Below are 27473 nucleotides of genomic sequence, written 5' to 3'. Positions count from 1 at the left end.
CCGCTGTAAAACCAGAAATATGTTTAGACTGCTTTGTTTCCCTCAGTAACTTCAATAATTTCTTGATCTAAACCCTCAACCTGCCTCTTAGACCCCATCCCGACTAGGTTGCTTAAAGACGTTTTACCCTTAGTCAGCACTTAGCTGACATTAAACCTCTAAAATCCATGAGAAAGCAGTCGCCAAACAGCTGTGTGAGTTTCTACATAGTAATAGTTTATTTGAGGATTTCAGTCAGGATTTAGAGTTCATCATAGCACAGAGACAGCGCTAGTGAAAATTACTAATGACCTCCTTATTGCATCAGACAAAAGACTCGTGTCTGTACTGGTTTTATTAGATCTTAGTACTGCATTTGACACCATTGACCATCAGATCCTATTACAGAGAGTGGAACATTTCATTGGCTTTAAAGGAACCTCTCTAAGCTGGTTTAAGTCCTATTTATCAGATCGATTTCAGTTTGTACATGTTAATGATGATATGATTCCTTTAGGCAATATTATCAGGAAACACTCCATAAACTTATTGTTATGCAGATGATACTCAATTATATCTATCGATCAAGCCAGATGAAAGTCATCAGTTATCAGTGAATGTCAAACTGGACTTTTCTTCAAGGCTAATGAGAAATGTACTGCTGAAACATGCTGTGTAAGTTTTCAGCTTTTTAGTGTGTATGGACTACATGGATTTAAATTTTTCAGACTCAGAAGAATCTGTGTGTATGTGTGTGTTTGTATTCATTTAGGGATCCAAGCAGCGAAGCTGCTGGAGCCCTATTGGTTTTGTTCTGATTCTTCTTCTTCTTTCTTCTTTTTCTCCGCTAAAAGTGTTTGGGCAGCAAAAACTGCTGGACGAAAACTCACCAGAATTGGCACGTAGGTTGCAAATTCCACCCACTACTGAGGCAAACAAAAATGGCCCTCATAGACCTCATGGTGGCGCTATAACAATCAACTTTGCGTTTTTGCAATTATTTCAAAAACTCTAACCACATTTTAAGATGCTTCTGCTCTAAAAATGTCAAATTATGTAACTTTTTTATCACTTTTCTGTAAAACCTATTATTGTGAACTCGTCCCAGATGGATTCGCCAATCGATCTGAAACTTTGGCAGGATCATCTATGGACTGATCAAAAGTTATCAAAAGAATTTTGATACGTCAAATCTTTGTTTTTCCTGGTGTGCTGAAAACATATCAAAACCAAATGTGAGCCCAAAGAGATAGATATTGAGCCCCCCATTTCAGGTAACATTATACCCCTATTCTGCAGTATAGAAACTAATTATGGCATGCAGCTATAATTGCAGGATGAATGTCCCAGGCTATGATTCTTACAATACAGATTGGACTCCCTCAGTAGAAACTACGAATGGGGATCGTTAAGTTTTATTGATATTGATACCCTTATTGAGACGACTTAACGATTCAAGTCTTTATCAATACCACTATCGATACTTACTATATACTATTATTTGGTGACGGTTATTTGGTAAGACCAGATCCAACGGTCATGAGGTAGGCCTCCACGGTATGAGGAAAATATTCAATGTGCAATAACATTGTTATATATTGAGATGACATATCATGACATGTGCATATTAGCTGCCTTTTTAAATTAATTATAGGATTAGAATTGAATATTTTAAATACAACTAAATATTTTTTCTAGAGCAGCAACATTAATGTTTACAACAGCAATGTCACTATATAAAGCAAATATGTGACATCACAATACTGCCAAATTTTAAGACTACAGACCAGTCTATGCTACAATCTGCTTTCAATTTAGCTTGTTTGTAACATTTGGCTAATGCCAAGCTAACGTTAGCTGTGCTTGTATAAAACAAACAGGATTAGAGACTGATGACAGAGCATTTTAAATGAATCTTTCCACATGTTTACCCTACACACAGTTGTATTCATAAAATATTGTCTTTTTACTCATGAAGGTTTTATTGCACGTACTTACAGAAACGAGCGTAGCTGTGGGCAACTCGAGTAGTTTGGAGCTAACTTAACTTCACCTGTGGTCAAGTGAGCCGTCGTTTGACAGCGCGGCGTCTCTCTCTGCTGGGCACGGTGTGTGCAGGTAGGAGCCGACAGAGAGCAGCAGAGGCTGCAACCTGATGATACAGTCCCAGGGCCGTTTAATACCGCGTTTCAGTTTCAACAATAAATAAACATTAGTTTTCTGATTCATTGCGTTTCAAGTTAATTCAGATTTGACACTCAAAGCATAACGTTACATTATAGGACGCGCTAGTCTCGATAGTAGTATCAATAAGCTTATTGATTTTATGGTTTTGAGAAAGTTTGGGACCGGGTCCTTTTAGAACCAGGTATCGATCCCCATCCCTAGTAGAAACTGAGAAGAGTCACAGCTGCTAGTACAAGTAAAATAATACGAAATAAGCCATTGGCAGAGACAGTAACATATACTTACAATGACAGTGAGGATGTGCTGGGCACAGGCTTCATGGTCCAGCCTCTGAGCAGAATAGATGGTGCCCAGGGTGGGGTGGATGCGGAACAAATGCATGCTACTGGGGTCTATGGAGCTCTGCAGAGAGTAGATTAGCTGGTGATTCTCATCGCAGTCCAATGCCAGAACCTGGACTACCTCAGTGTCAGGTGGTATATCTTCAGAAATAGTGACATCATATGTTGGTTGGGAGAAGATGGGAGCATTGTCGTTGTTGTCCATCACAGTTATGTGAACCTGGAACATTGTCAAAGAGAAAGGGATGGGAGGGATAAAAAAAACCATTCTTGAATGAGTGATATTATCCTACCCAGAGAGGTTGATAGGAGAAGTATGATTTATTCTCTTTCCAAAACCAAAAAATAAATAAGTAGTTTTTGCTGTATCTAAATGTAGGGTTGCCTTGTTTCATATCCAAATCAATTTACTTGTTTTTGTTTATTTTTATAATTTAATTGATCAACGCTGTCTAATGCAGCACTGAGATCAAATAATACTAAGACTGAAATTCTGCCACTGTCACTGACATGTCTAGATTGTTATTTTTTTAACAGTGGCTTGATGACTGCAGTTTTCAAGGCCCGTGGGAAGAAACCTGAGAGAAAGAGACATGTTAACAATTTGTATAAGATCTGAGGCCATGCAATTAGAAACATTTTTGAAAAAGCCTCCTGGCAGAATATCAAAGCAACAGGAGGAGGATTACAGATGCTGCATAATGTCATTAATTGAAATTATCTACAAGCTCACTGACTGAGACCCATGAGATGGCAGGTGTTGAAGAGAGCCTGAATAAATATTTCATTGGTGTTTTCAGTGATATGCCATTTTGTGATTACCTCAGTTTGAACATTTGTGTGCATGAAGAAAGCAGTCTCAAAAATAAAAACACAGGCATGATCAGAGAGAGCAAAATCAGTCACCATAACTTGAATGTTCAGAACCTTGGAGATGATTAAGTCCAGAGTGTGACCTTTATTGTGTGTGGGCTCCGTCACATGCTAAGTTAGTCCATAGTTATCAAGAACACAACACAGTTCTTTAGTCTGCAGTAAACACCAGAATGTTGCCAGGAGGAGAGAATGACTGTTCTTAAATCCCCCCCTCCAGCCAGTTTTAACTGCCGTTTTTCGATAACGTTCTTTCTCAAACAGAGAATGGGGGTGTGGTTAATAGTCGGACGTAATCAATTACCAAGGCAACCGGAAAATGACCGGCTGTTTCTGAGTGTTCACTAACGATATGCTGTGTTAACATAACTACACTGTAAAGTTTAGTACACGGATGATAGAAACTAATGTGCGAGTATCAGCTGTTATGAATCATATAGTCGATGGTCCTATCCAACAATTGCGTGTGAGACGAGTGAACAATCCAAAAATTGTGGTAAGACTTGGTTACTAATAAGCTAAAACCAGCCAACGTCAGTATAAGTTTGTTCACAAAAGTGACTGTTTGGCTTGCCTTATTTCACAAGCAGCAGCCCGTCTCCTGCACAGCTCTGAGGGAAATTACTGCGCAAGGGTAAGATTTACAGAATAGGCATGCATTGTCTTATAATGAGGTGGGCACATCCATTTTGGTCTTGGATTCGTAAGTAACAAACTTTTTACTGTGTTGTTTTATTATTTTTTTACTGTTTCATCCAATGACTGAGAATCAAGGTTGGTCTGCTGTTGCTGTCTGCTACTTTTCATATGGTGAGTAGAGTCGTTCTGCCGGCCCCCCGACACCCCCCTACCCCACCTGCTTGTGTGGGTACGTTTCTGACAATTTTTAGCACAGGTGAACGCGAACATGCAGCGATAAACAGCCGATAATTCCTGGAGATTTATGATCTTCAAGGCAGTTTCCAGGGATTAAAATCCTGCTTTTTTTAATGCAGTGTCTGTCCTGAGGTTTGTCAACATGGATGTTAAAATCACCAACAGTAACTACATAGTCAGAGTCTACAGATTATAGACAGAATTTTTTACAATATTCTAATTTTCTGAGATGCATCTGTAGATATTTAGAAATATAGTTGGAGAAGAGGAATTCAACTGAAGAGTCACATATTCAAAAGAAGCAAAGTTTCCATAAGACATCTTCTTGCATTGGAGTGAGTCTTCAAACAAAACAGCAGCTCCAATGTGAATCCTCACACGTGGTTGTTAGTAAGGGGGGTGGAGACTCTTCCTCTCATCTCTGATGTCTCCCATGATCAGAGCTCTATTCAGGTGGGGGTTGAGGTGGTTCTCCTTCAAGGTTTATGGCGTGTTGTGTTATGTCTTGTTTTGATTTGTCTCTTGTCCACAGCAGAGGGAACAGAGGAGTCATGCAGGAAGTAAAAAAGGTTAGAGCTGAACAATTTTACTCCTGGATTGTTAAGGCAAAGGCCATCTGCCTTAAAAAGATGTCTGTGGTCCCAGAAAAAGTTGAAATTGAAAATGCACTGAATGGATGGAACATGCAGCTAAGAGCCAACAATCTGCTCTCAACTGTTTTTCGAGTTGGCATCGGAGGCCACTGACAAATACCTCACCATTTGGAGAGCTGAAGTCCAGTTTCAACACTTCAGGTTGTTGCTTCACAACATCATTGGTCCCTATATGCAATATGATGTTTTTCACAGTTGGATGTGCAGCCACGATATGCAGAATTCTGTCAGCCAAGTCGGAGAATATATCCATGGGAAAACAGACTATTTTGCTGTGCTTACTGCACATGCTTCTTACATCTTTTGTATGATGTATCATGTTACACCCGGTCTAGGGGCCCAGACGCCACATGAAACTACCCTGTAATCATTACAGAAACGCGGTTTGTCAGGTTTGGGAACACACAGGGAGAGCTCCAAGCACTTGTGCTAGGAACAGCCAAACCATGTTCAACAAGATAACTCACCTCTCTCTGCATCAGAGCCCTCTTAGTTGGATTAACCCTGTAAGCATGCTGTTTAATAGCTAGATGACCCTCTACATCAATGTCATGACACAAAACAGAGGTTTGAGTGGGATGATCAGAGAAAAGCAAAATATTAATTTTAAAATTATAATGTCAGCACGAGCAGAGTCCGATAGATAAGCCAGAAAAGACTCCAAATCACTCAGTATCTCCGAATTTCCCTACCATGCAATGGGGATTGCACCAGTTTTTTCTCAACAATCTGTCATCACCAGGATCGTACTGTGAACGAGCCAGATCCACAGCCGGTACCGCAGGAGGTGGCGGAGGAACACTCTCCCTGGAAACATAACTCTTAAGCATGTTAACATGACATACTCTGGATTTTCGTTTCCTATCGGGGGTTTGAATCACATAGTCAGTATCACTAAGTTTTCTTTCCACTAGATATGGACCTGAAAACTGGTGAGGTATAGAAGTTCACTGTTGGTTCCTGTTATTGTGTTTCACTGCAGTGGTTAGGATTTTTGTTTTGCTTGTGTTAGCTCTTACTACTGCGCGCAGAGACAATAGCAACACCCTATCACACTCAGCAAGTCCAGTACTTGCTGAGTGTATGCAAATTCACTGCTAGGTGCTGTGTGATAGAGTGAAGGTACTGTGCTCCACGCCATTTTGGTGAGTGCAGAAATAATGTATCCACCATTGTGGGTCAGTGTGTGACATAGCCACCCACATCTGCCATTATACTAGCTCTTACCCCTTTATTGTCCTGTACACATATACTTACATATACAGTTAAAGAAAAACATATGTGAACCCTTTGGAATTACCTGGATCTGATCCTCATCTAAGTCACAACAAACTAAACTCTGCTTAAACTAATACCACAAAAACTATTATGTTTTCATGTATTTATTGAACACACCGTGTAAACATTCACAATGCAGGGTGGAAAAAGTATGTGAACCCTTGGATTTAATAACTGGTTGACCCTCCTTTGGCAGCATAATCAAGCATCTCCTGTAGTTGCAGACCAGACCTGAACCACGGTCAGGAGGATTTTTGGACCTTTTCTCTTTACAAAACTGTTTCAGTTCAGCAATATTCTTGGGATGTCTGGTGTTAATCAGTCTCTTGAGGTCATGCCACAGCATCTCAATCGGGTTGAGGTCAAGACTTTGACTGGGCCACTCCAGAAGGCATATTTTCTTCTCCTGGAGCCATTCTGTTGTTGATTTACTTCTGTGCTTTGGGTCGTTGTCCTGTTGCATCACCCCTCAACTTTGGTTTCATCTGTCCACAAAATCTTTTGCCAGTAGTGCTTTGGAACATCAAGGTGCTCTTTTTCAAACTTCAGACATGCAGCAATGTTTTTTTGGACAGCAGTGGCTTCCTCAGTGGTGTCCTTCCATGAACTCCATTCTTGTTCAGTGTTTGACGTATTGTAGAGTCATCAACAGAGATGTTAGCATAATACCAAAGTTTTTAGTTGACACTCAATAATCCTTCTTAACCTCGTTGAGCATTCTGTGCTGTGCAGTCATCTTTGCAGGACGTCCACTCCTAGGGAGAGTAGCAACAGTGCTGAACTTTCTCCATTTTTAGACAATTTGTCTTACTGTGGACTGATGAACATCAAGGCTTTTAGAGATACTTCTGTAACTCTTTCCAGCTTCATGAATGTCAACAATTCTTAATCATAGGTCTTCTTTTGGCATGGCTCACATCACGCAATGCTTCATGAGAATAGCAAAATAAAAATTTATACATGTTTTTATAGGGCAGGGCAGCTATAACCAACACCTCCAATCTCGTCTCATTGATTGGACTCCAGGTTGGCCCACTCCTGACTCCAATTAGCTTTTGGAGAAGTCATTAGCCTAGGGGTTCACATATTCTTTCCACCCTGCACTTTGAATGTTAAATAAAAACATGAATTGTAATTGTTTGTGTGGTATTAATTTAAGCAGAGTGTGTTTGTCTATTGTTGTGACTTAGATGAAGATCAGATCACATTTTATGACCACTTTATGCAGAAATCCAGGTAACTCCTAAGGGTTCCCATACTCTTTCTTGCAACTGTATATGCTTGCTGATTGCTGTATGTTTTTGTTTCTGCTTAGAATAAATTGTAATGATTTGTTGACTGAAGATGTTGTAAAATAAATAAAAATTTTTAAAGAACAGCTGCCTGTGGTTCTTTGTGAATTGTGCTGTAATAACAGCTGGTTGTGACGTTCAGGGTGCTCAGATTCATCCTTCACTGTCCACCTTATTAATGTGAAATAGTGTTTAAATAATTATAAAATTATAAAATATAAATATTGGCATTTATAGATGGGAAAACCCTTCAGACATCTGGTTATAGGTCCCTGATTCCAGAGTGGTGCCCCATATTTATTCATCTTTATTAACAAATGTTAAATTTTGTTTTATTATTGTTTTATGGATATTTTTTTTGAGCAACAAGCATTGATGTAAACACATGGAACCTCGAGAGTAATAGCTTGATCAGGGATGTTGTGGTGCAGCCACGTGTCAGTAAAGATGAGAGCACAGCAGTGCTTCTCAAGTCTCTTAATTGCAGCAGCTTTCATTCATACTTTCATCAGCTGATTTTACTGGTGGAGTCGCCGGCAGCTTTCATCAGATGCTTTGCTCCCTTCATTAGATACTTTGGTGCAGTTTAGTGACTTGTTTTATTGTCCTCTATTTGGACTAAACGTAGGAATGATCAGCCTCTCATGTGACTGTATAGAAATGACGATAAATTATGTAAAACATGTTTCTTGCTGACAGACTCTTTGACTCTCTCTGACTTTAATTGTCTCAATAATAAAAGTTGATGGGAGAAATAAAAGAAAGAAAAATCTTTCTAATAAATGTATAAAGTTGTGTGTTGGGCTTTTGTTGTTCAGACCTACAATGAACTCAGATTTTAACAAGACGGTGAATCATAAAACAAATCAAATATTACAAGACTACAAAGACTTTGCAGTGAAACACTTGAGTTTAACGTTATCTGTCCTGATGTATCAGATCAGTCCAATGAGCAGCCTACCCAATAAGGGGGCGTGTCGGTCAGTAAAAGACTTCCATGAAGGATGCACTGGTGTATCCTCGCTCATAGCTCCTCACAGATCGCTCCTCGCTCCTCGGAGCGCAAATAAGAGCTTAGGGACGGTCTGCAAGATGGCGAAGCGGAACAACTTTCGGTTCGATCGAGGAGCGATTAAACGACAAATAAGAGACTTGAGAAGCACCCTTAGTCTTATTTCGTCCATTTTATTTTCCTGCAACCGGACAATAGCCACGAGTAGGCAGTTAAAATCCTTTATGTCTGAACTGGTTAAGCTTAACTCTTATCCTCGCTCACTTTCCTGATCATACCAGTTGCGGTAGCATTTGGTCTGGCTGGTCTGGTTATCTGGACAATAGAGCCCTGAGCAATGATCAATAGTGTCTAGCTTATCAGATGTAGAGCAATGTTTATTCTGGCCCTTGGCCTTGCAGTAGTTTAGTTTGTCACAATAAAGGTTATAGAGTGAAATTGAGTTTTGTAACTCCCTTCTGCTACATAGCAGACAATACACATTAATATAAAAGCAGTTATAAAAGTGGTAAACAGAAATAAACTTTAATCAATGGAGCAGTGCTGAGGATGAATTAGAGTTTAAGAGTCTGATAGCTTGGGGGGGAAAGCTGCTCTGCAGTCTGGTGGAGCGGCAGCAGAAACTTCTATATCTCTTCCCAGAAGGCAGCAGGGTGAGCAGGCTGTGGCTGGGGTGGGTAGTGTGATTACCTTTCCTGGGTTCAGTGTAGTTAGTATTATCACACTTTATTCAGAGTCAGTGGATTGTACCTGTTCAGGAGTTCAGGTGGTGGAGTGAGCGGTGGTGCTACCTTATTTTATTTCTTGCTGGATTTGCCTATGCAACAGACAACGTCAGACCTGTCTGGAGTTAATTCAGCCTAGCACCGGTGCTGTGTCAGTAAGAAATATCATTAGGAAGGCAGGATGCTCTACATTTGATGTAATCCCATGTGTAAAAATCTGTCTGTTTGTATTTGATGGCTCAGCACCTTGTACAGTGGCTGCTAATGAGTTAATAATTTGCTCACTCTCGTGTTTTTGATGCAGAGTTTAAATCTTCTTTCAAAGCTGCGTTATCCTCTCTGCATTATCCTTTTGTGTCTTTCATAAATTAAATTCCCAGTGATTTATAAGTATCTGCGGTCCACTGTCGATAACGTTTAGCAGAAAAAATAAAGATATCAGCAGAAAATCATCTCCACTGTAAGAGTTCTGTTTACACAACAACGGCCGCATAGGTGAACATATTCACATGTCCATTTGGCACGCAGAGTTTGCAATATAGTATATATATATATATATATATATATATATATATATATATATATGTATATATATACTATATTGCAAACTATATATATATATATATATATATATATATATATATATACACCAATATAGCACACAGGTGTTTCGCAAGATGTTTGGGTGAACCCCCTCAGACATGGACAGATGAGATAATTTACGTCATGCAGACCCCTGCAGCTCTGTGGACACACAAAGTACAATTTGAGCTTTATATACCATAACCTGCAAGTCTTTTGGTGTGGGAGGAAATCAACAGATCAATACGTGGAAAGATCCAAGACCTTAAAGAAAAAATCAAAAGGGCTAGATTCATAACCAGGACCTTCTTGCTGTGAGTAGTAAACTACTTAGCCACTGTATATGCTATACACTAAACCCCTGCCAAAATATACAAAGTGTAAGGATTGCAAAGTACAAAATAGCAGCAGGAGCGGAAGGTAGGACTTAGCGGGGGAGAAAAATGACAATGCGTACTTTACACAAATGCAAAAAAAGGAGCCGAGATTTGTACTGAAAACATGAAGAGAAGTGGAGGAAAACAGAGACAGGAGTTGAGTGCTACCAGGTGAAGAGTCTAAATTTAAACACTGCTGCAGCAGTCTGCTTTCTGTTGCTCAACAGTGGAGATGTTCCCTGGCGGCATTACGCCATGCTGACTTTCCATCTGTGAACCTTCTTACAGGTGTGAGTATGTGCCTGAGTCTGTATAAGAAGTATGTGTGTGAAATATGTGAATATGAATATGTGAAAAATGTGTATCTAAACCTTCTGTTCTGACAGAATGAAAGGCAAAATTATAAAAAGCAGTCAACTTTATAACCTGGGAAACCAGTTGAAGATCTTTGTGAAGATTTTAAATAAGTCTTGACACTGTGTCACAGAGGTGCAGCTTTAACTTTGTGGTTACTTTGGAAGCTGCACTGGACTGAATAATTGTTGTCTTTAAAATAATTACATTCATCATTTGTGATTGTTGTTATTTTACTGCTTCTTTAGAACATAAGGAGGTTTGGTCGTGCACACAGAACGTATGTGAAGTCTTGCATGGATTAGATATATTGGGGGGAAAAAGATGGTAAAAAGATTAGTAACTATTCCCGCTTTATTAGTAACACTTGATTAGATACTAGTACTTAATTTTTAGTTACTGGTAGCTAATCCATTAGTTACTAGTAACGATTCAAATAGTTACTAGTAACAATTTCTACTAGTATCTATTATTTAGATACTAGTACCTATTCATTAGTTACTAGTAACTATTCCAAAAGATAGTAGCTACATTTGAACTCTTACTATAAAATTTTCTTTGGCTACTAGTCATTCATTAATGACTAAATAGCTTGTTGATAGTAACATTGTAATTGTTACTAGTCACTAATGGAATAGTGAAAATAAAAGCACTAGTATCTAAATAATAGACACAAGTAAAATGGAAATGGTTACTACTGAAAAGGTACGAGTATCTTAATAATACATACTATTCAATTGGAAATAGTTACTAGTAACTATTCGAAACTGCAGAGCCCCATTGATTTCAATGGAAAATATGTGCTATTACTAGTAATTAAAAAATATTGAATATTAACTAATAAATATTAACTAATGGAATAGTTACAGTAACTAGGGGTTCCAGTTTGGGTTCGGGAGGCAGACACCATCTCCACATTTAAGAGTAGGCTTAAGACTTTCCTCTTTGATAAAGCTTATAGTTAGGGCTGGCTCAGGTGAGTCCTGAACCATACCTTAGTTATGCTGCTATAGGCCTAGACTGCCGGGGGATTTCCTATGATGAACTGAGCTCTTCTCTCTTCCTCTTTCTCTCCCTCTGTATGCAACCTCATCCCATTATTGCATGTTACTAACTCGACTTCTCCCCTTTCCTGTAGTCTTGTGCTTTCTCGTCCCTCTCCTCTCTCCTCCTATCACTTCCTGCAGGTGTTTCTGGCTCTGGAGCTGTGGAGTCTGGATCTGTGGTTGCGGGTCACCTGCTGCCCCCGTGTTCCTGCTCGACACCCTCTGCTACAACTATTGTTACTAGTCCTATTGTTATTATTGTTATTATAATCATTAACATTACGATTATTATCATTAACACTACTATAAATATCTGTACCATTATTCATTCAGTCTATAGCAATATCACCTTTACTGTCTGTAGCTCTGTGTGGATATTGTGTAGGCTGACTCTCTCCCCTCCCTCCCTCCCTCTCTCTCTCTGTCTCTCTCTCTCTCCTTCACCCCCAACTGGTCGAGGCAGATGGCCGCCCACCCTGAGCCATGGTTCTGCTCGAGATTTCTGCCTCTTAAAAGGAAGTTTTTCCTTGCCTCTGTCGCCTAGTGCTTGCTCTTGGTGGGAACTGTTGGGTTTCTGTAAATATCATCACAGAGTACGGTCTAGATCTGCTCTTTTATGAAAAGCACTGTGAGATAACTGTTGTTGTGATTTGGCGCTATATAAATAAAATTGAATTGAATTGAGTTAAAAATTAAGTACTAGTATCTAATCAATTGTTACTAGTAAAATGGGAATAGTTAATAGTAACTAATAAATAAGTACTAGTAGCTTTTAAATAATGACTAGTAAGTTGTAAAGAATAAATGTTAAAATGGCTTGCCATACTAACCATGTGCTTTCACTCACTTCCTGCCTCCAGCTTCAGCTATTCTCTTCACACTCTGGCTGCTTCTGGGCCCTTGTGAAACATCTGCTGCGTCCTATACAGGTAGCTACTCTTTCACCCATCTCATCCACAGCTTTATTATATACTTTGCTTTTTTTTTACAGCTTTTGGAATAAAAGGACAATTACTACTACTACTACATACCATACCGTACTTTTTACTATAATAGCTACATACTGTACAATAGTAGCTGTATAGCACAACGGCCTCCCATCAGGGTGCTTGGGGAGAGTCAGTCACAGCCAAGTCAAGGACCTCAACAAAACCTGCTCTGCAAGATGGAGCGTCTACACAGTGAGGTCTGCACACTAAGACACTCAGTGAAACTTCAGGCTGATGCTACTGTTACTACAACCAGTGGTGGAAAGTAACGAAGTACAAATTAGACTGTGTTAAGAGTGAAATAGAAATATTTATTACAATTGATAAACGCGGTGTTAATAAACTATAGCTCGGAAAAGATAACGTGTTGACATGGAAACGTATTTGTATGCGCGTGCACAAAATTAAACTTACGCATTCCAGCAAGAAACATCTGTGGGACCAGTCCAGGCTGAATGTGATGGCACTCCTCATACATCATTTAAAAACAAGTTTTTACATTATCTGTCTCAGTCAAGGTTTAATTACAACTCTCAATTAATGCAGGCTGGGAAGCAGTGGATTCACATTGACTATTAAAATGCTGATTAGCTGGACAGACTGGACAATATGGATGCACATCTCAGTAAATCATAAGCATCACATATTCATCCCAGTCATTTTATAAATAGTATTTCATATTTGAAAATGTATTGAAGGAAACCTGGAGGAGCCAGTTTGAATGAGCCTGATGCAGCTGACTTACTGCAGCACAACTACCTTACAATTTTAACTGCACCTTAGTTACCACACACCTTATCTTTACTCCACCATACAACACTTCACAATCCATGACATGCATCCAACACAAAACAATACATTTACAGAGACAGGCAGAGGGGTTGAAGGAGTGGGGGGATTCTCATTGGCCTCGTGTCCTGCCCCGGGGCGTCGGGGGGTGCCATGGGGTTGGTGTCCGCCTTGCCTGACCTGCGGTCGGGGGGGGGGGGCGTGGCTCCCTTGGCCTGGGTGCCCACTCTGGACCTAGGGGTCTGGAGACTCGGGCTTCTGGCTTTTGCTCATTTCTGGGCGGGTGGTGTGTTCCTGGGCCTGGGGGCCCATTGTCTCCTCTCCTTGCCTGGGCCCTCTTTGGCAGGGGTGGGGCTCATACTGCTTCCCCCTGCCGGCTCTCTCACAGTGGGGACATTCGGGAATCTCTGGGGCACATGGCCGGTGTTGTCAGGGTGGGTTTTGGTGCTCTTCCTCGGGGGTGGTTGACTGGGGGGGCTGGGCCCCCGTCCGGGGACGAGACCGGCCTCGGGTTTACGGGGCTCGGGGGCTGCTGGCTCTGCCTGCATTCTGGGGAGGGATGCCTCTGGCTGGGCTGGGGGAGTGTAGGCCTGGTTCTCCTGCGTTATCGCTCCCTGGCGGCGGGGAGCTTCCCGGCACGGCTTTCTGCTGTTCTTCCTCTGGCACAGCTTCCCCCGGGACATGCCGCCGGGGGTCCTTTGCCGGGGGTCTCTGGGCGCTGCGCGGGTTGATCCGGTTGCGGTTTGGAGGGCTGCGGTGGGATTGTAGGGTGATTGTCGATGCATCTTGATGCATTGTGTTTTTTTTGTTTTGTTTTTTTCTCTTCCCTGTGCAGGGTCTCTGGATGGCTGCTGGGTGTTTAGTTTGTGCATTGGAGTCCGGGGGAGGCATTTTCTCGTTGGCTTGGAGGGACCAGTTTGCGTCTCTGGTTTGCTTCATTGTTGGACTCCTCTGGATACTGAGGTATAAAGTTAGTTTTCAGGATGTGCAGTGCGGGTGCGGGGCAGGGCTGTGCTCCGGTTTATTCTGTGCTTGTGCCTGGAGTTTTCGGCCCTTGACTGGTGGGTGGGTTGGTGGTGGCATGCAGCTGAGCTAGTTGATTTAGCCTTAGTTTTTCCGGTACTTTTATTGGCGGGTGGGGTGCGTTTGCTGCCGGGCTGGGACTTGCTGTTGGTGTTTCTCTCTGCTGGCTTTCGCTGTCGTGTTCTGCCGCACGCTCTCTCTCGTTTACCCGACCTCGCATGCGGGATTCGAGGGGGGCTGCCGGGCATTGGGCATTGCGCAGTGCGCACGTTGGGTCGTCACTTGATGTTGATGTCAATTGGTGTTTCCCTCTGCTATTCCCTGTTGTCCCCACCTTCCATCCCCCTTCTCTTGCAGGTGTTGTCTGTGTCTCTGCTGTCTGTTTGTGCCCCCCCATCCCCATGTCTGCCCCCCTGTCCGGCCCGTTGACAAATCAATACATAATTAAATAAATAATAAAACAGACAAAGGAGTATATTAATTCTCTCTTGTTAAAGTAAAATCTGTCTGGCACAATATGGTATCCAGCTCATCATACTCTATACCAGGCTGCTGGGCAGGACAGGTTTAAAAAAAAAAAAAAGAAAAGAAAAGAAAATGGAGGCCATGATGGAGGAGAATCTGTTCAAGTGGAAGGAGGGGACCAAGCACTGAGCCCTGAGGGACAACATGGGAGACTGGGGTGATGGAGGATTTGCAGTTGTTTATGGAGATGTATTGGTGTCTGTCAGATAGGGCTGTGGCTCAGGAGGTAGAGCGGGTTGGCCGTTAATCGGAAGGTTGGTGGTTCGATCCCTGGTTCCCCTAGGCTGCATGTCGAAGTGTCCTTGGGCAAGATACTGAACCCCGAAGTGCCCCTGGTGGCTGTTCCGCCAGTGTATGAATGTGTGTTTGGGAGACTGGGGTGATGGAGGATTTACAGTTGTTTATGGAGATGTTTGAGCACTTAGTGTGTGAATGGTGAATGCAGATGTAGTTTAAAAGCACTTTCAGTGGTCTAGAAAGGCTATACAAATACGGAGCATTTTACAAAGCCAGGAGTTGAGAGGGAAGTGCCGATTATGCCGAGGTTATGGTTGATGGTGTCGAAGGTTCCAGAGTCTCGGGGGTCTGATAGCAAACGCTTTGTCCCCTTTAGTTTTCAGTCGAGACTTTGAAAACCCCTTTAGTTTTCAGTCGAGACATTGGAACAGACTACAGACCTCTGCCCGAGGATCTCAAGGTATGTGCTGGTGTGTATGGGACTAAAAGGTCAGAAATATTACAAGGCGAGAGGCCATGAAGAGCTTTAAAAATGATCAATGAAATTTTAAAGTCTATTCTAAAACATACTGGGAGCCAGTGTAATGAAGCTAAAATAGGGGTAATGTGGTCATATTTCTTTGTTCTGGTTAAAAGCTTGGCAGCTGAGTTCTGGACAGTCTGGAGTCGATCAGTAGATTTTTGGGTTAAACAAGTGAAAAGGCAGTAATCCAGGCGTGATGAGATGAAGGCGTATAAAACGGTCTCGGTATCCTTAAAAGTTAACATAGTTCGAATTTTTGCTATATTTCTAAGTTGATAAAAACGTGATTGAACAAGCTTTGTGGTGTGCTGCTCAAAATTTAAATTACTATCAAACCAAACACCAAGGTTCTTTGCAACAGGCTTAATGTGATTTACTAGGGAACCACCAGATGGCAGTATTTGTTTTGCCATCTGCTGGGACCCAATGACCAGGATTTCTGTTTTTCTGAGTTCAGCTGGGGGAAATTATTTGACATAACATTTTTTAACGTCACAAAGGCAGTTGTTAAGTGAGCTCAGCATTCCAGGGTTTGTGGATCTCACTGGCAAGTACATTTGTGTCATCAGCATAAATATGAAAAGAAATACCATGTTTATGGATAATATGTCCAAGGGGAAGCAGAGACAAGTAAAACAAAATGGGTCCTAAAACTGACCCCTGAGGCACACCATATTTAACTGGACAGAACGAAGAGACATGACATGATATGATTACAGACACGCAAAACTTCCTATTTGACAGGTAGGATGAAAACCATTCTAGGGCAGTACCAGAGATCCCCACCCAGTGCCTCAGTCTGTCTAACATGGTGTTGTGATCAATGGTGTCAAAAGCAGCGCTAAGGTCCAGGAGTACCAGGACTGAGCACATGCCTTCATCAGCAGACATTAAAAGGTCATTGGTGACATTAAGCAGGGCAGTCTCAGTGCTGTGGTACTTCCTGAAACCAGATTGAAACTTTTCAAATAATTTGTTATTTTCCAGTACAGTGAGCAGCTGTTTGGACATAATTCTTTCTAAAATCTTTGCAATAAAAGGCAGTTTTGAAATTGGTCTAAAATTTTGTGGGAGGGAGGGATCTAAACCAGGTTTCTTTAAAAGTGGGTTCACGCAAGCCGTTTTAAAATAATCAGGGACATAACCAGTAGATAGGGAGCTGTTAAAAACAGAGATCAAATGGGGCCCAACAGAATCCATTACTTTCAGTAATAAATTTGTAGGTATTACATCATGTGGGCTGGAGGACACTCTCATATGTGATACAGTTTTTAAAAGCTCAGAGAAGTCGATATGATAAAACTGGTTAAAACTCTCTTGTTGTCACGATCCTGCCCTGAGTTTCTCTGAGTTTATTTTTTTGTCGGTTCAGTATCTGTTATTTAGTCTGTTTTGGTTCCATGTCTTTGTTTTCAGTCCTGTGCCTTAGTTATGTTTTAGTATTTACTTATAGTTCCTTGTCTGCATTAGTTTAGTTTAGTCTGCTCTGTATTCTGTGTTCTTGTTTTGTGTTCTCATTTAGGTTCTGTCTGTTATGATCCCTGTGTTATAGTTGGTCAGTGTTTGTCTGTTTACATGGGTTCTGTTATTGTCTGAAGTTAGATTCTTGTCTGGTATTTTGTTACATGTGTTCTGTCTGTCTTGGTTATTATTTTGCCCCATGGCTGCCTGTCAAGTGTTCTGTCTGTCCCCCAGTTAATCACTCTGTCTGCCTGCTTCTTTGTTCCCCTTTGCTGTCTCTGCCTGCCTGCCTCTCTCTGTTTTCCCCTGCTCTCTCTCTGCCTGCCTGTGTCTCGTTAGTCTCATGTCTGTCACCTGTGTTGCTCCCGCCCTGCTCTTTAGTCCGTGTGTGTGTGTATATATATATCTGGTGTTTCTGTTTAGTCCTTGTCCTGTCATTGCAGTGTTTTTCAGTGTGTTACAGTTTGTTGTAGTGTTGTCTGCCCTGTCTCGTCGTGCTAGTCTTACTTGTTCCCCGTCAGTTGTTTGGATTTTGGATTTTCACCTGTTTCTGGACTGTTTCACGGTTTGGACTGTGTTATTTTGGATTTCCTGAACTCCTTCCTGCCGCTCTTGTAAGTGTGCTCGCCTTTTGTTTATATTAAAATATCACTGAACTGTAACTGTCAGCCTACGTGTCCTGCATTTGGGTCCACCAACCAGCTCTACCCTACACCCACCGTGACACTTGTTGCTGGTGAGAGACCTCTGAGTAAGAGGCAGCGGGGGTAATAGAGGCTCTGATTGACACCACCTTATTGGTAAAATAAGATAAAAACAATTCACAGTCATCATTACTTTCAGCTGAGGCACAAGGAGGGGTTGGGTTTACCAGCTGATCCACAGTCTTAAACAGAAACCTGGGATTGTGTTTATGTGTAGTAATGAGTTCAGAAAAATAGTGTTCTCGCATCCTTAACCATGTTATTGTAGTTAATTAATAAATCCTTCAGACTGAGGTAATGGACTTGGAGACTGGATTTTTTCCATCTGCTCTCTGCTTTCCTGCATTCCCTTTTTAGGCTGCGAATGCTGTCATTTATGTAAATGTAAATGCTCCATACTTGTATAGCGCCTTTGTAGTCTTTTCGACCACTTAAAGCGCTTTTACACTACATCTGCATTCACCATTCACTCACATTCATTCACTGAGCCTAAGTGGTCAAACAGAAACTAACATTCACAGGGGCAATTCGGGGTTCAGTATCCCAAGGACAGTTCGACATGCAGCCTAGGGGAGCCGGGATTGAACCGCCGACCTGATTAACAGCCAACCCGCTCTTTAATGAACACTTTGTTCATTAAAGATGCAAGAACACACGGGGCTTGGTGAGGCGGCATGAGTAACAGGTGACTCACAGCTAAAAACAATACATCTGTGGTCAGATATGGTCATGTCCACTAATTCCACAGAGGAAATGCTGACACCCAGCGTAAAAACCAAGTCCAGTGTATGACCACGGTTATGTGTTTGCCCTTTGACATGTTGTATGAAGTTAAAAGAAGTGGCCATATTTAAAAAGTCAGTTGCATTAACATTAGTGGGGTCATCAACATGAATATTAAAATCGCCACAAAGAACAATTCTGTCATAATTTAAAACCAGAGTAGATAAAAATTCATGAAGTTCTGATAAAAATCCTCCAGGTGGTTTTGGGGGGCGATAAATTATGACAAATATGATAGGTTGCAGCCCTCCAACTTTAAGAGTGACTTCAAAGGAGTTAAATTCATCACAGCGTACTTGATGACATTTAAAATTGTTCCTATACACGCTCACTAGCCCACCACCACGACCACTGACCCTCGGTTGACTAAAATAATCATATTGAGGCGGACATAGTTCAGCTAGCTGGCTATAGTCATTCATTTGCAACCATGATTCAGTTAAAAACATAAAATCTAGATTTGCAGACAAGATAAAATCATTTAAGATAAAAGTCTTACTTGAAAGTGATCTCACATTGAAGAGAGACATTTTAAATGAGTTTGTTCTGGGTGCTGGAGTTGGTGCAGTTGTCCTAATCCTTAAGAGATTACTATGATTTCTGTGTGGAATGTGCACATTTCGGTTTACTGGTCTATGCGTGATGATGACAGGAATAGAAGTCTTTGGAACAGCGCTGGGAGCAGACGGCTTTACATGCCAGCAGGTGGAGACAGTTGTTTGTAGCAGTGAGGCCGAGTTCTGTTTAGTGACCGGTGGTGTGTCCAGGTGTGCTGCATGAATGATTAGTCATTCACATAAGTCATGTGTGGACCGCACCACATGCTGTATGTGCGCAGCTAACATTTCTGAGCCCCATTTGTTTGGGTGAAGTCCGTCTGTCTTAAAAAAAGACATTCTTTGCCAGAAAATATTAAAGTTATCGACATAACACACACCGTGAGCCCTGCAGGCGGACTGAAGCCAGTCGTGGAGGCCAAGGAGTCTACTGAAGAACTGTGGGAATGGGACCAGAGATAAAAACGGACTTTCCACACTGCTTTAAAAATTTAAAAAGACGGTTAAAATCTGATTTTGTCAGCTCAGACTGCTGAAGAGCTGTCATTTGTTCCCACATGGACTATCACTCTTGTGATGGAGGACGGCATTAGGTCTGTGGTGCCACTGGGGAAGCAGTGAGTGGTAGCGTTCAAGAAACGGATGTTTCTGGTTATGGAGTCACCAATTATTAGTGTGGTTGGGGAGAAAAGGGGATGAGGAGATGCCGGTTGTGGGGTTCGAGAGCAGGACGGAGCAGAATCTGATTTAACACTGCGTGCGGACTGAGGATGGAGTGTGTGAGCTACCGAGTGTTGTGTTGGAGTAGCAGTAACAGACCTGAGAGAAGGGCTATTCGCCGGTAAAGGGTAGAGACGGCCTCCGGAGCGTCTGAGCACAGCCTCCTTCAGGATCCTACGTTGGGAAGCGGAGGTTTTTGACCGGGATGACGGCCGCCGATCAGGGCCAGCGGCAAACCGGCGGCCCAGCCGATCACCGTTTGCTGCCAGTGCAGGAGATGCAGCCGGTGGAGGAGATGTAACAGTGTCGGCAGGCACTGTCCGCCGAAAGGGATCCATGTCAGGGAGACTCAGTTGCATCCACTGGATGGACCGGAGTGTTGTAAGACAGGGATGCAGAGTGGTTGGAGAGGCCGATGTGCGGAGGAGAGGCAGCCCCGTCCGAGCCTCTCTTGCAGCCACGGACCACCACTTCAACCCAGGTTGACTGATGCTTCGGAGTCGAGCAGGAGGAAAGCCTTGGAAGGGCAGAGGGGTCCCATAGCACGGTGTCCTGGATGTTAGCGGTTGTGCTAAGAGAAACAATCTGTTTGGCTTGTACTGAAGCCACGTCCATAAAGCCAGTCAGCAGGGAATCTTTCTCTTTGAGTTCCTCTGAAAGTCGTCGGATTTCTTCCATAAGGTCAGCAATCTTTTTGTTCGCTTTCTTAAGGAGTATGCAGTCCTCATGGGGCAGAGTTATCTCGGCTAGCATAACGTTAGCCGCCGGAGCTTCGTTGTGGTCAGTAGCGTTGATAGCGTTTTTACGGTCATCTAGCTTAAAATCCATGTCGGATGACTAAAATCCTTAACCCACATAAAACTTAACTTAAAAACTTAAGTTAAATAAAAGGATATAAAAAATGTAACGTAAAAGTGTGGATTAAAACTGGATAAGAGTCAGGTTTAAGACAGAGCTTCCGACAGGTAGCTAAAGACGCCAACGCATGCGAAGATCAATCAACTCTGAATCAGTATATGCCCAGGACGATTGCTTTGCACCTTTGCTTTTGCCTTACAGTGTCACACTCTGCCTGTCTGTCATGCGGTGTTTTGCACTTTTGTGTTTAGTTAGCGTTATTTTGGTCTGTTGGGTTTTGGGGGTCTGTCTTGTCTTTCGTCTAGTGTTCGGTAACCCTCGTCATGTCTGTTACCCCAGTGATCCCTCTGCATGTCTGTCTCTGTTTTCCCCTGCTCTCTCTCTCTCTCTCTCTCCCTACCTGTGCCTCGTTAGCCTCATGTCTTTCACCTGTGTTGCTCCCGCCCTGCGCGTTAGTCCCTGTGTATATATACCTGGTGTTTCTGTCTTGTCTTTGTCGGATCATTGTTTATTGTTACCTTGTGTTGCCTTGTTGCCAGCCTACTCATCGTGTCTCCCTGTTTCCCTGCTTATTTTGGATTCTGGTTTTCTCGTTTGGATTACTTTGTTTTGGACTCTGTCATTAGCCACTCAGTTTGTAAGTGTGCTCACCTTTGTTTGTTTATTAAAACCCCTTGAACTGTACCTCCTTTGCCTTGCGTCCTGCATTTGGGTCCTCCAACCTGCTCAACCCTGCCTTCACCTCAAAACCGTGACATTGTTAGTGAATCTTCTTGGTTTTCTTTTTTCTGCCTCACATGGAGTGCTTGGACTCAAAACACTGTAAGTGACTTTAAGTTTATGTTAATAAATCCACTAGGAGCGACCTGCTAAGCTCACGTGTCCTGCATTTGGGTCCTAAAACCTCTTACCTTCCAGACAGAAATAACATGAACCATCGGTCACTTTGTTTGAGACTGTCTCTCTGTCCCCTTCGTCCCCCTGGGAGGTGCTGAAGTTAATGTGTGTGTGGATTTGTGGTGAGATTTCTGCCTGATCACAAATATTTCAGTTATATTTTTTTAGATTTTGAATTGTCACCTGCCACCTGAATTTGTGTTTTATTTACATAAATAAAAACATTTCTAAGCAGACTCTAGGCTAGGCAGGGCTATCATGGGCTGGGAGAGGGGGTGCAATTATCAGTTAAAAATGCAAAGATTTCTGGGCTGGGCTGAGCCCTCAGCATTTCAAGATCTATCTTTTGTGCATTAGCATTTTAAGTTGTTCCAAAAATACAATGTGTAACTGTATACCACCAAAAAATTAAAGGTTGCTGAAATAAAGATGGTGCTGTACCTGCGAGTATGCAGTGTTGGTGCCGTCCGTGGCCTGCACCGTCAGGTTGTAGAAGGAGCGCTGTTCAGCATCCAGAGGCTTGGCGATGATGATGGTGCCCACAGCTTTCTCTACGTCAAACACACCATCGCTGTTCCCACCTGTTCCACAAGAGGAGGTGCACACATACACGTGTCAATCATACATGTACTCTGAAAACACACCAGTTATGATTAATATGTGAATATACACACACACACAGAAACCAGACAATTTTTTTCATGCTCCAGTGGTTTTCGGTCATGTGCTGAAATGTCCTGACATTTATCTAAACATGCCACATACAGCGGTGATGTGCTTACTCAGACAGGGATTGACTGGAGACCACTGATGCACACATACTTTTCATTGATTTACCTTGGAGTGTGTGATGGTGTAGACACACATTCCTGCAAACCAACAGTTAAAAGCACAAGATCACATCAACACAACGAAGCACAAGCACTGTCCATGCAAGCAGCACCAACACAAACACTGTGTGTGTGTGTTCCTTTTACTACACTACACTGTACACATAGTAAATGGATTTAAAACAGAAATTTAATAAGCTACCCACATATTAATAAGAAAAGCAATGTGGGGAGACACACCAGTTGTTATACAATGTTCTTAACAATGTTATAGAATAAGACAGGCTGCCTTCTAGGTTGGTGTGTGTCTGTGTGTGGAGCAGACTAGAAGGGATTCCTCAGCACAGCATGTGCAAAGACCTTGGCCCGCCACCACTCAGCCATGGCTTAAGCCAAGACTGTGTGTGTTTATGTGTACGGTTTATGTGTGTTTTCCCAGCAACATTTTGTCAAGCCCATTTTAAGGAAGCTCGCACCCCAGTTTCCTTCCAGTTCAGTTATGTTTTCCCCCTTAGAGCCCCCCACATTTAGACCTACACAAGCCTGCCCCCACTCGTCAGAAGAACTTCCGTCTCAGGGTGAGTGGCATTGTTTTGATGTTGTAATACTGTGATGAATGAGATGAGCATTTACAGTAAGGTTTGGGGTTCAATAACATTTTATTAGATCTCAAGTATTAAATCCACTTGTTTAATCAGAGTCCTTTTGAATCCCTTGTATATTCTAATAACTATAAATTCAGCTTTCAACATTTACCCTAAAAAAAGCTTTGAGTTTTACTTCCACACTGTTGACATAGCTTACTGTTATTAGGCTACTCCCGCTACTGGCTTATATTTCAGATGCTGCTATTATTTAAGTATTAGGCTTACCCCTGCTACTGTTAAGTACTTCTGATGCTGCTATTAATTAAAGGCTTAGCATATAAGGTGTAGCCTACATACTTCAGATAGGGGTTACACAGCGCACTTTATAATGCTCCAGCCCCGTCATTCTCACTCCCCTGACAGTATACAGATCAGCTGTCTCGTCAGTGTGTGTTTCTTACTATAGGTTATATTACCGTCTTATTTCTGCAGGTCTGACTGATGGTGAAAAGTTCATCAAATACTGGAGAAGTGCTTCTACCTGGCAAGTTAAGTTTTCCAGGTTTCCTTTACAGCTGCATTAAAAATCAAAAAAGATTCACAGTAACTTTGGATTAATTTAATTAATGTATGGCTGCAGCAGTAAACAAATGCCATTCTTCCTTTTGGCTGGCCAGCATCTCTGATTTTTGTATTAATACAGTGTCTTGTCTTATAAGTTGAATTACGCTATTGTGACTTTGTTTTTAGCATATTGGACCATGAGAAACAGCATTTTGTTCATTTGTATAGTCTACTCGGTATGCGGATGAATGACAATAAACAAACTTGAACTGATCATAAATCAATGTCAGTCCATTTCTATTTTGCATTAGCCCAGAGTTATAATCTTGATGAAGACACTAGATAATCATTGTCTTATTTTAAAATGATCCTAAAAATGGTTCCCACACAGTTTGCTGCTTGAAAGCTGAGTTTTATTTGGTGCATGTGCATTTGAACACATATTTATAAACATCTGTATTTCACACTCACAGCACTGGAAGTGGCTGGCAAGCAAGACAGACCAAGAGATCCACTGCCAAACTAGGTCAGTAAGACTACTTCTCTGAGTAGTGCCAGCTGTGTGCAAGAAAAACGCACGGTCTGTGCCAGTGAATAGCCTACCAGACCTATCAGCACTTTTTAAGTTTACTTTTACGGATTACATAACCATGCCTAGTGAATAGTAGATTTTAAAACACTGGTATGTAGAATGTTTAGATAATAGTGATAAAATGTGGTGCACTACTGTCAACCACAGTTAGAAAATATTCATTCTTACATGATACATGAAGTGCATAGTAATATCAACAAGTTGCAGTTAATCTCCATTCTCCTTTACTGTGCTGCATGATGTTCTGGAGAGAATGTATCATATAGAATGTAGAATTTATTTAGTCATCTATATGTAATTCTATAAACAACGGCATTTCTGATGGGTATCTTCATATTTAGCAGTTTAATGAAACCTAAGAGATGACATTCAATCACAGGCAGATAACCTGACTTTTTTATCAGATGGTCGACAGACCTGGCGTTCACAGGAAGAAATGATTTTTAGCCTTCTGCTTTGCCCCGTTAATGTACGTAGATGTGACAATATTTGAGTTGACCTGGATTGAGGACAGCCCTTGTGAGCACAATAATATTCAAACAGACATATATTGTACAGAAGAATAGATGTGGCAAATAATTAAGGGTTTTTAAGTTGGAGTTGCTTTGCAGAATGTACTGTAAAGTGGGCTGTGCTGTTTGCTATGTATACCACAAAATATTAATGACCAAATGATGACAGATAAAGATGCTTAACCATACTGTGATCACAGGCACCTTGAAACAGCCAGGTCTGCCATCCATCCTAATCATCGTCATGCAAGACATAAGGAAGAAAAGAGTTTGGCAAGAATCCTACTAAGGCCAGAAAAAGATTCCTCACTACAGAGAGAGAAAATTCATTACTCTGCAAAATGGGGGAGGCAAAAAACCCTCTGCTCTGTTATAAAATGACTGTCTGCAGCCACGTTAATAGTCATTGGCTCAACTGGATAGCTGAGAACATGGAGCAGAGAGAAAGAGAAAATATAATGTTGTGGGATTATAAAGTAATCTGTGCTGCTATAATGTCATCCATAAAGAGAGATGTAAAAAATTGATTGCCTTTATTAGATAGGACAGTGGATAGAAAGTAAAGAGGGCGACACACAGCAAAGGGCCACAGACTAGATTCAAACCCAGGCCGCTGCAGAAAGGACTCAGCCTTGTACATGGGGCGCGCACTCTACCAACTGTGCTAACCGTGCCCAAAATATTTAACATCCATCAGCGGATGAGTTATTTAAATTACAATATTTTGTACCCTCTTCCAATCTTGTTTTTCCTGCCAATTACAATGAAGTAGTCTCTGTGACCGTGATAAACAAGTCACAATGAACGATGAACACGTCCTATATTTACAAGCTTATGGCAAAGTCATTATGTACTTTAGCAATCATATAGTTTTTTTCAAGAAGAGTTAGGCTACCCAGAAGTGCCAGTGGTACTATACATGTTCTAGGTTAGCTTATAAAAAAAACAACACACCAATGGGGTTTCTCTGCTTGCTGGCAAGTGGGGCATCATACAGGGTGGTCTCCAGAGTGTTGTAATGCCTCGTCCACAGAGTCACTGAGGAGGTGGTGGCCATTCGCCACAAGGTCATCCACCTACCGAAGACCCAGGATGAGTTACAACCGATATCCCGTAGGTTTGCAGGGCTGGCAAGACACAGAGCCTTTTTTAAAGCAGCTGGAGCAATCGACGGCTGCCATGTCCGCATCAAGCCACCGAGCGGCCCCGATGGTCAGTGGCTACAGGAACAGGAAACTGTTTCCATCCATCATCCTCCAGGCTGTCTGTGACCATCAGGGCCGCTTCATTGACACCTACGTGGGCTGGCCTGGGTCGGTCCACGACTCCAGAGTGCTCCGCTACAGCCCACTGTACAGGAGTTCACGCTACCCTCTTCCAGGGCATTTCATCCTTGCAGACGGAGGGTACCCGTGCCTCCAACACCCACTCATCACTCCCTACAAGACGTCAATACAAGGTGTGGGAGCCCAGCGCTTCAACAGCCATCACTCCAGGGCACGCTCCATTATAGAGCGTGCTTTTGGGATGATGAAGACCAGGTTCCGGGCCATCTTCCTGCAAGCGCTGGAGGTGCACCACACCTTTGTACCTCACATGAGTTTTTTTTTTTAAATTATGCTATTGAGTAAATTAACAGACTGATTCATCAAAAAGCATACATTTTTTCAGACTGAATATAATATATTATTTAACCATTTCAGGTCATAACAGCATGTTCCATCCTCCACAACATCTGCCTTGGGGCTGGTGACATTGTGGCCCCAGAAGATGAGCCTGAGGAGGATGTGGCAGAGGATGAGTGGGAGAACGGTTTGGAGACAGTCAGTGGTGCTCCCTGGCGTGACCAGCTGTCTGCAGAGGTGTCTGCCCTGGAGGAGGTGCCCCCTGACCACCAATATTTTTAACAGGCAAGTAAAAGATCGGTAAATTCCTATTCATATCCTAACAATTTTTCCTGTTGAAATATTTTGTAGAGATTTATTTTGTCAAAATAAGATTGTGAATTAGTATTTTGTGTGCACGGCCTATTATTCTTGCCTCTTACTAAAACATCTTATGGCAGCCGTCAATTGAACCAGCCCTGCAAACCCACTGATGGTGGACAGTGGAGAGATGCATCCACACCTGCAACACACTCTGGAGACCACCCCAGATGATGTCCTGCTGACCAGGGTCTTTATTGTGGCAGCCCATCCAGGTCCAGCAGCATCACCAGGGTCTCCCTGCTCAGTGGAATAAATGTTGTAAATATGTTGTAAATAGTTAAAAAGACCACAGAAAATAAAATCATTTATTTAACAAATATTTTATTTGAATTGATTAATAAATATATATTATTATTTAAGGATGTATTTTTCAGCAAGTCTCTCTAGTAGAGAGAACAGCCTGTCCATCCTCTCTCTGCTCTCCTGTGCTCTCCTCCCCTCTGCCTCTCTCTGCAACCTCATGTCTTCCTTGAGAAGCTGAAGCAGCTCATCCTCTCTGTCCCTCTTTCTCTTTCTCGGCTGGCTCTCCTCCTCTTCTTCCTCCTCCTCCTCCTGGTCACCCACTGCAGTACCTGGCCCTGGTGTGTCCTCAGGTGGGGTGGTGGAATGCTTCTGTCCCAACACCTCATCCATGAGGACAAACCAGGGCCAAGTTGCAGCAGTGGGCTTCCCCCCTACACCCTCTCCTGACCCTGGACACTTGCAATCCTAAGGCACAGGAAATCAATCATGGTAAATAACAACAGCAGAAAAACAAAT

The 27473-nt window shown here is 42.2% G+C and overlaps 2 protein-coding genes across 2 annotated transcripts in view; one reads left to right on the top strand and one right to left on the bottom strand.

Annotated features, from left to right (window-relative positions):
• Positions 1-27473, bottom strand: part of fat3a (FAT atypical cadherin 3a) — a 345169-nt gene that overhangs the window by 123143 nt on the left and 194553 nt on the right. Inside the window, exons 7-8 of the mRNA XM_046074254.1 lie at positions 22083-22222; positions 2452-2727 (exon numbers count right to left, since the gene is read on the bottom strand). Of these exons, the coding sequence (XP_045930210.1) occupies positions 2452-2727; positions 22083-22222 (416 nt within the window). The remainder of the gene's footprint in view (positions 1-2451; positions 2728-22082; positions 22223-27473) is intronic.
• LOC123986151 (putative nuclease HARBI1) lies at positions 25360-26995 on the top strand. The gene is made up of 3 exons (XM_046074256.1): positions 25360-26298; positions 26430-26636; positions 26792-26995. The coding sequence occupies exons 1-2, from the start codon at positions 25819-25821 to the stop codon at positions 26631-26633; spliced, it is 684 nt and encodes a 227-aa protein (XP_045930212.1). The 5' UTR covers positions 25360-25818; the 3' UTR covers positions 26634-26636; positions 26792-26995.

This window comes from Micropterus dolomieu, linkage group LG17 (genome assembly GCF_021292245.1).
Source record: "Micropterus dolomieu isolate WLL.071019.BEF.003 ecotype Adirondacks linkage group LG17, ASM2129224v1, whole genome shotgun sequence".
NCBI lineage: Eukaryota > Metazoa > Chordata > Actinopteri > Centrarchiformes > Centrarchidae > Micropterus > Micropterus dolomieu.
Note: the sequence above shows the minus strand (reverse complement) of the source record. Positions and strands in the feature narration are given on the sequence as shown.

Coding starts and splice junctions, on each gene's coding strand:
- LOC123986151 (XM_046074256.1), top strand. CDS start 25,819: ATGAGTTACAACCGATATCCCGTAGGTTTGCAGGGCTGGCAAGACACA. Junction 26,299..26,429: donor TCTTCCTGCAAGCGCTGGAG/GTGCACCACACC, acceptor TAACCATTTCAG/GTCATAACAGCATGTTCCAT.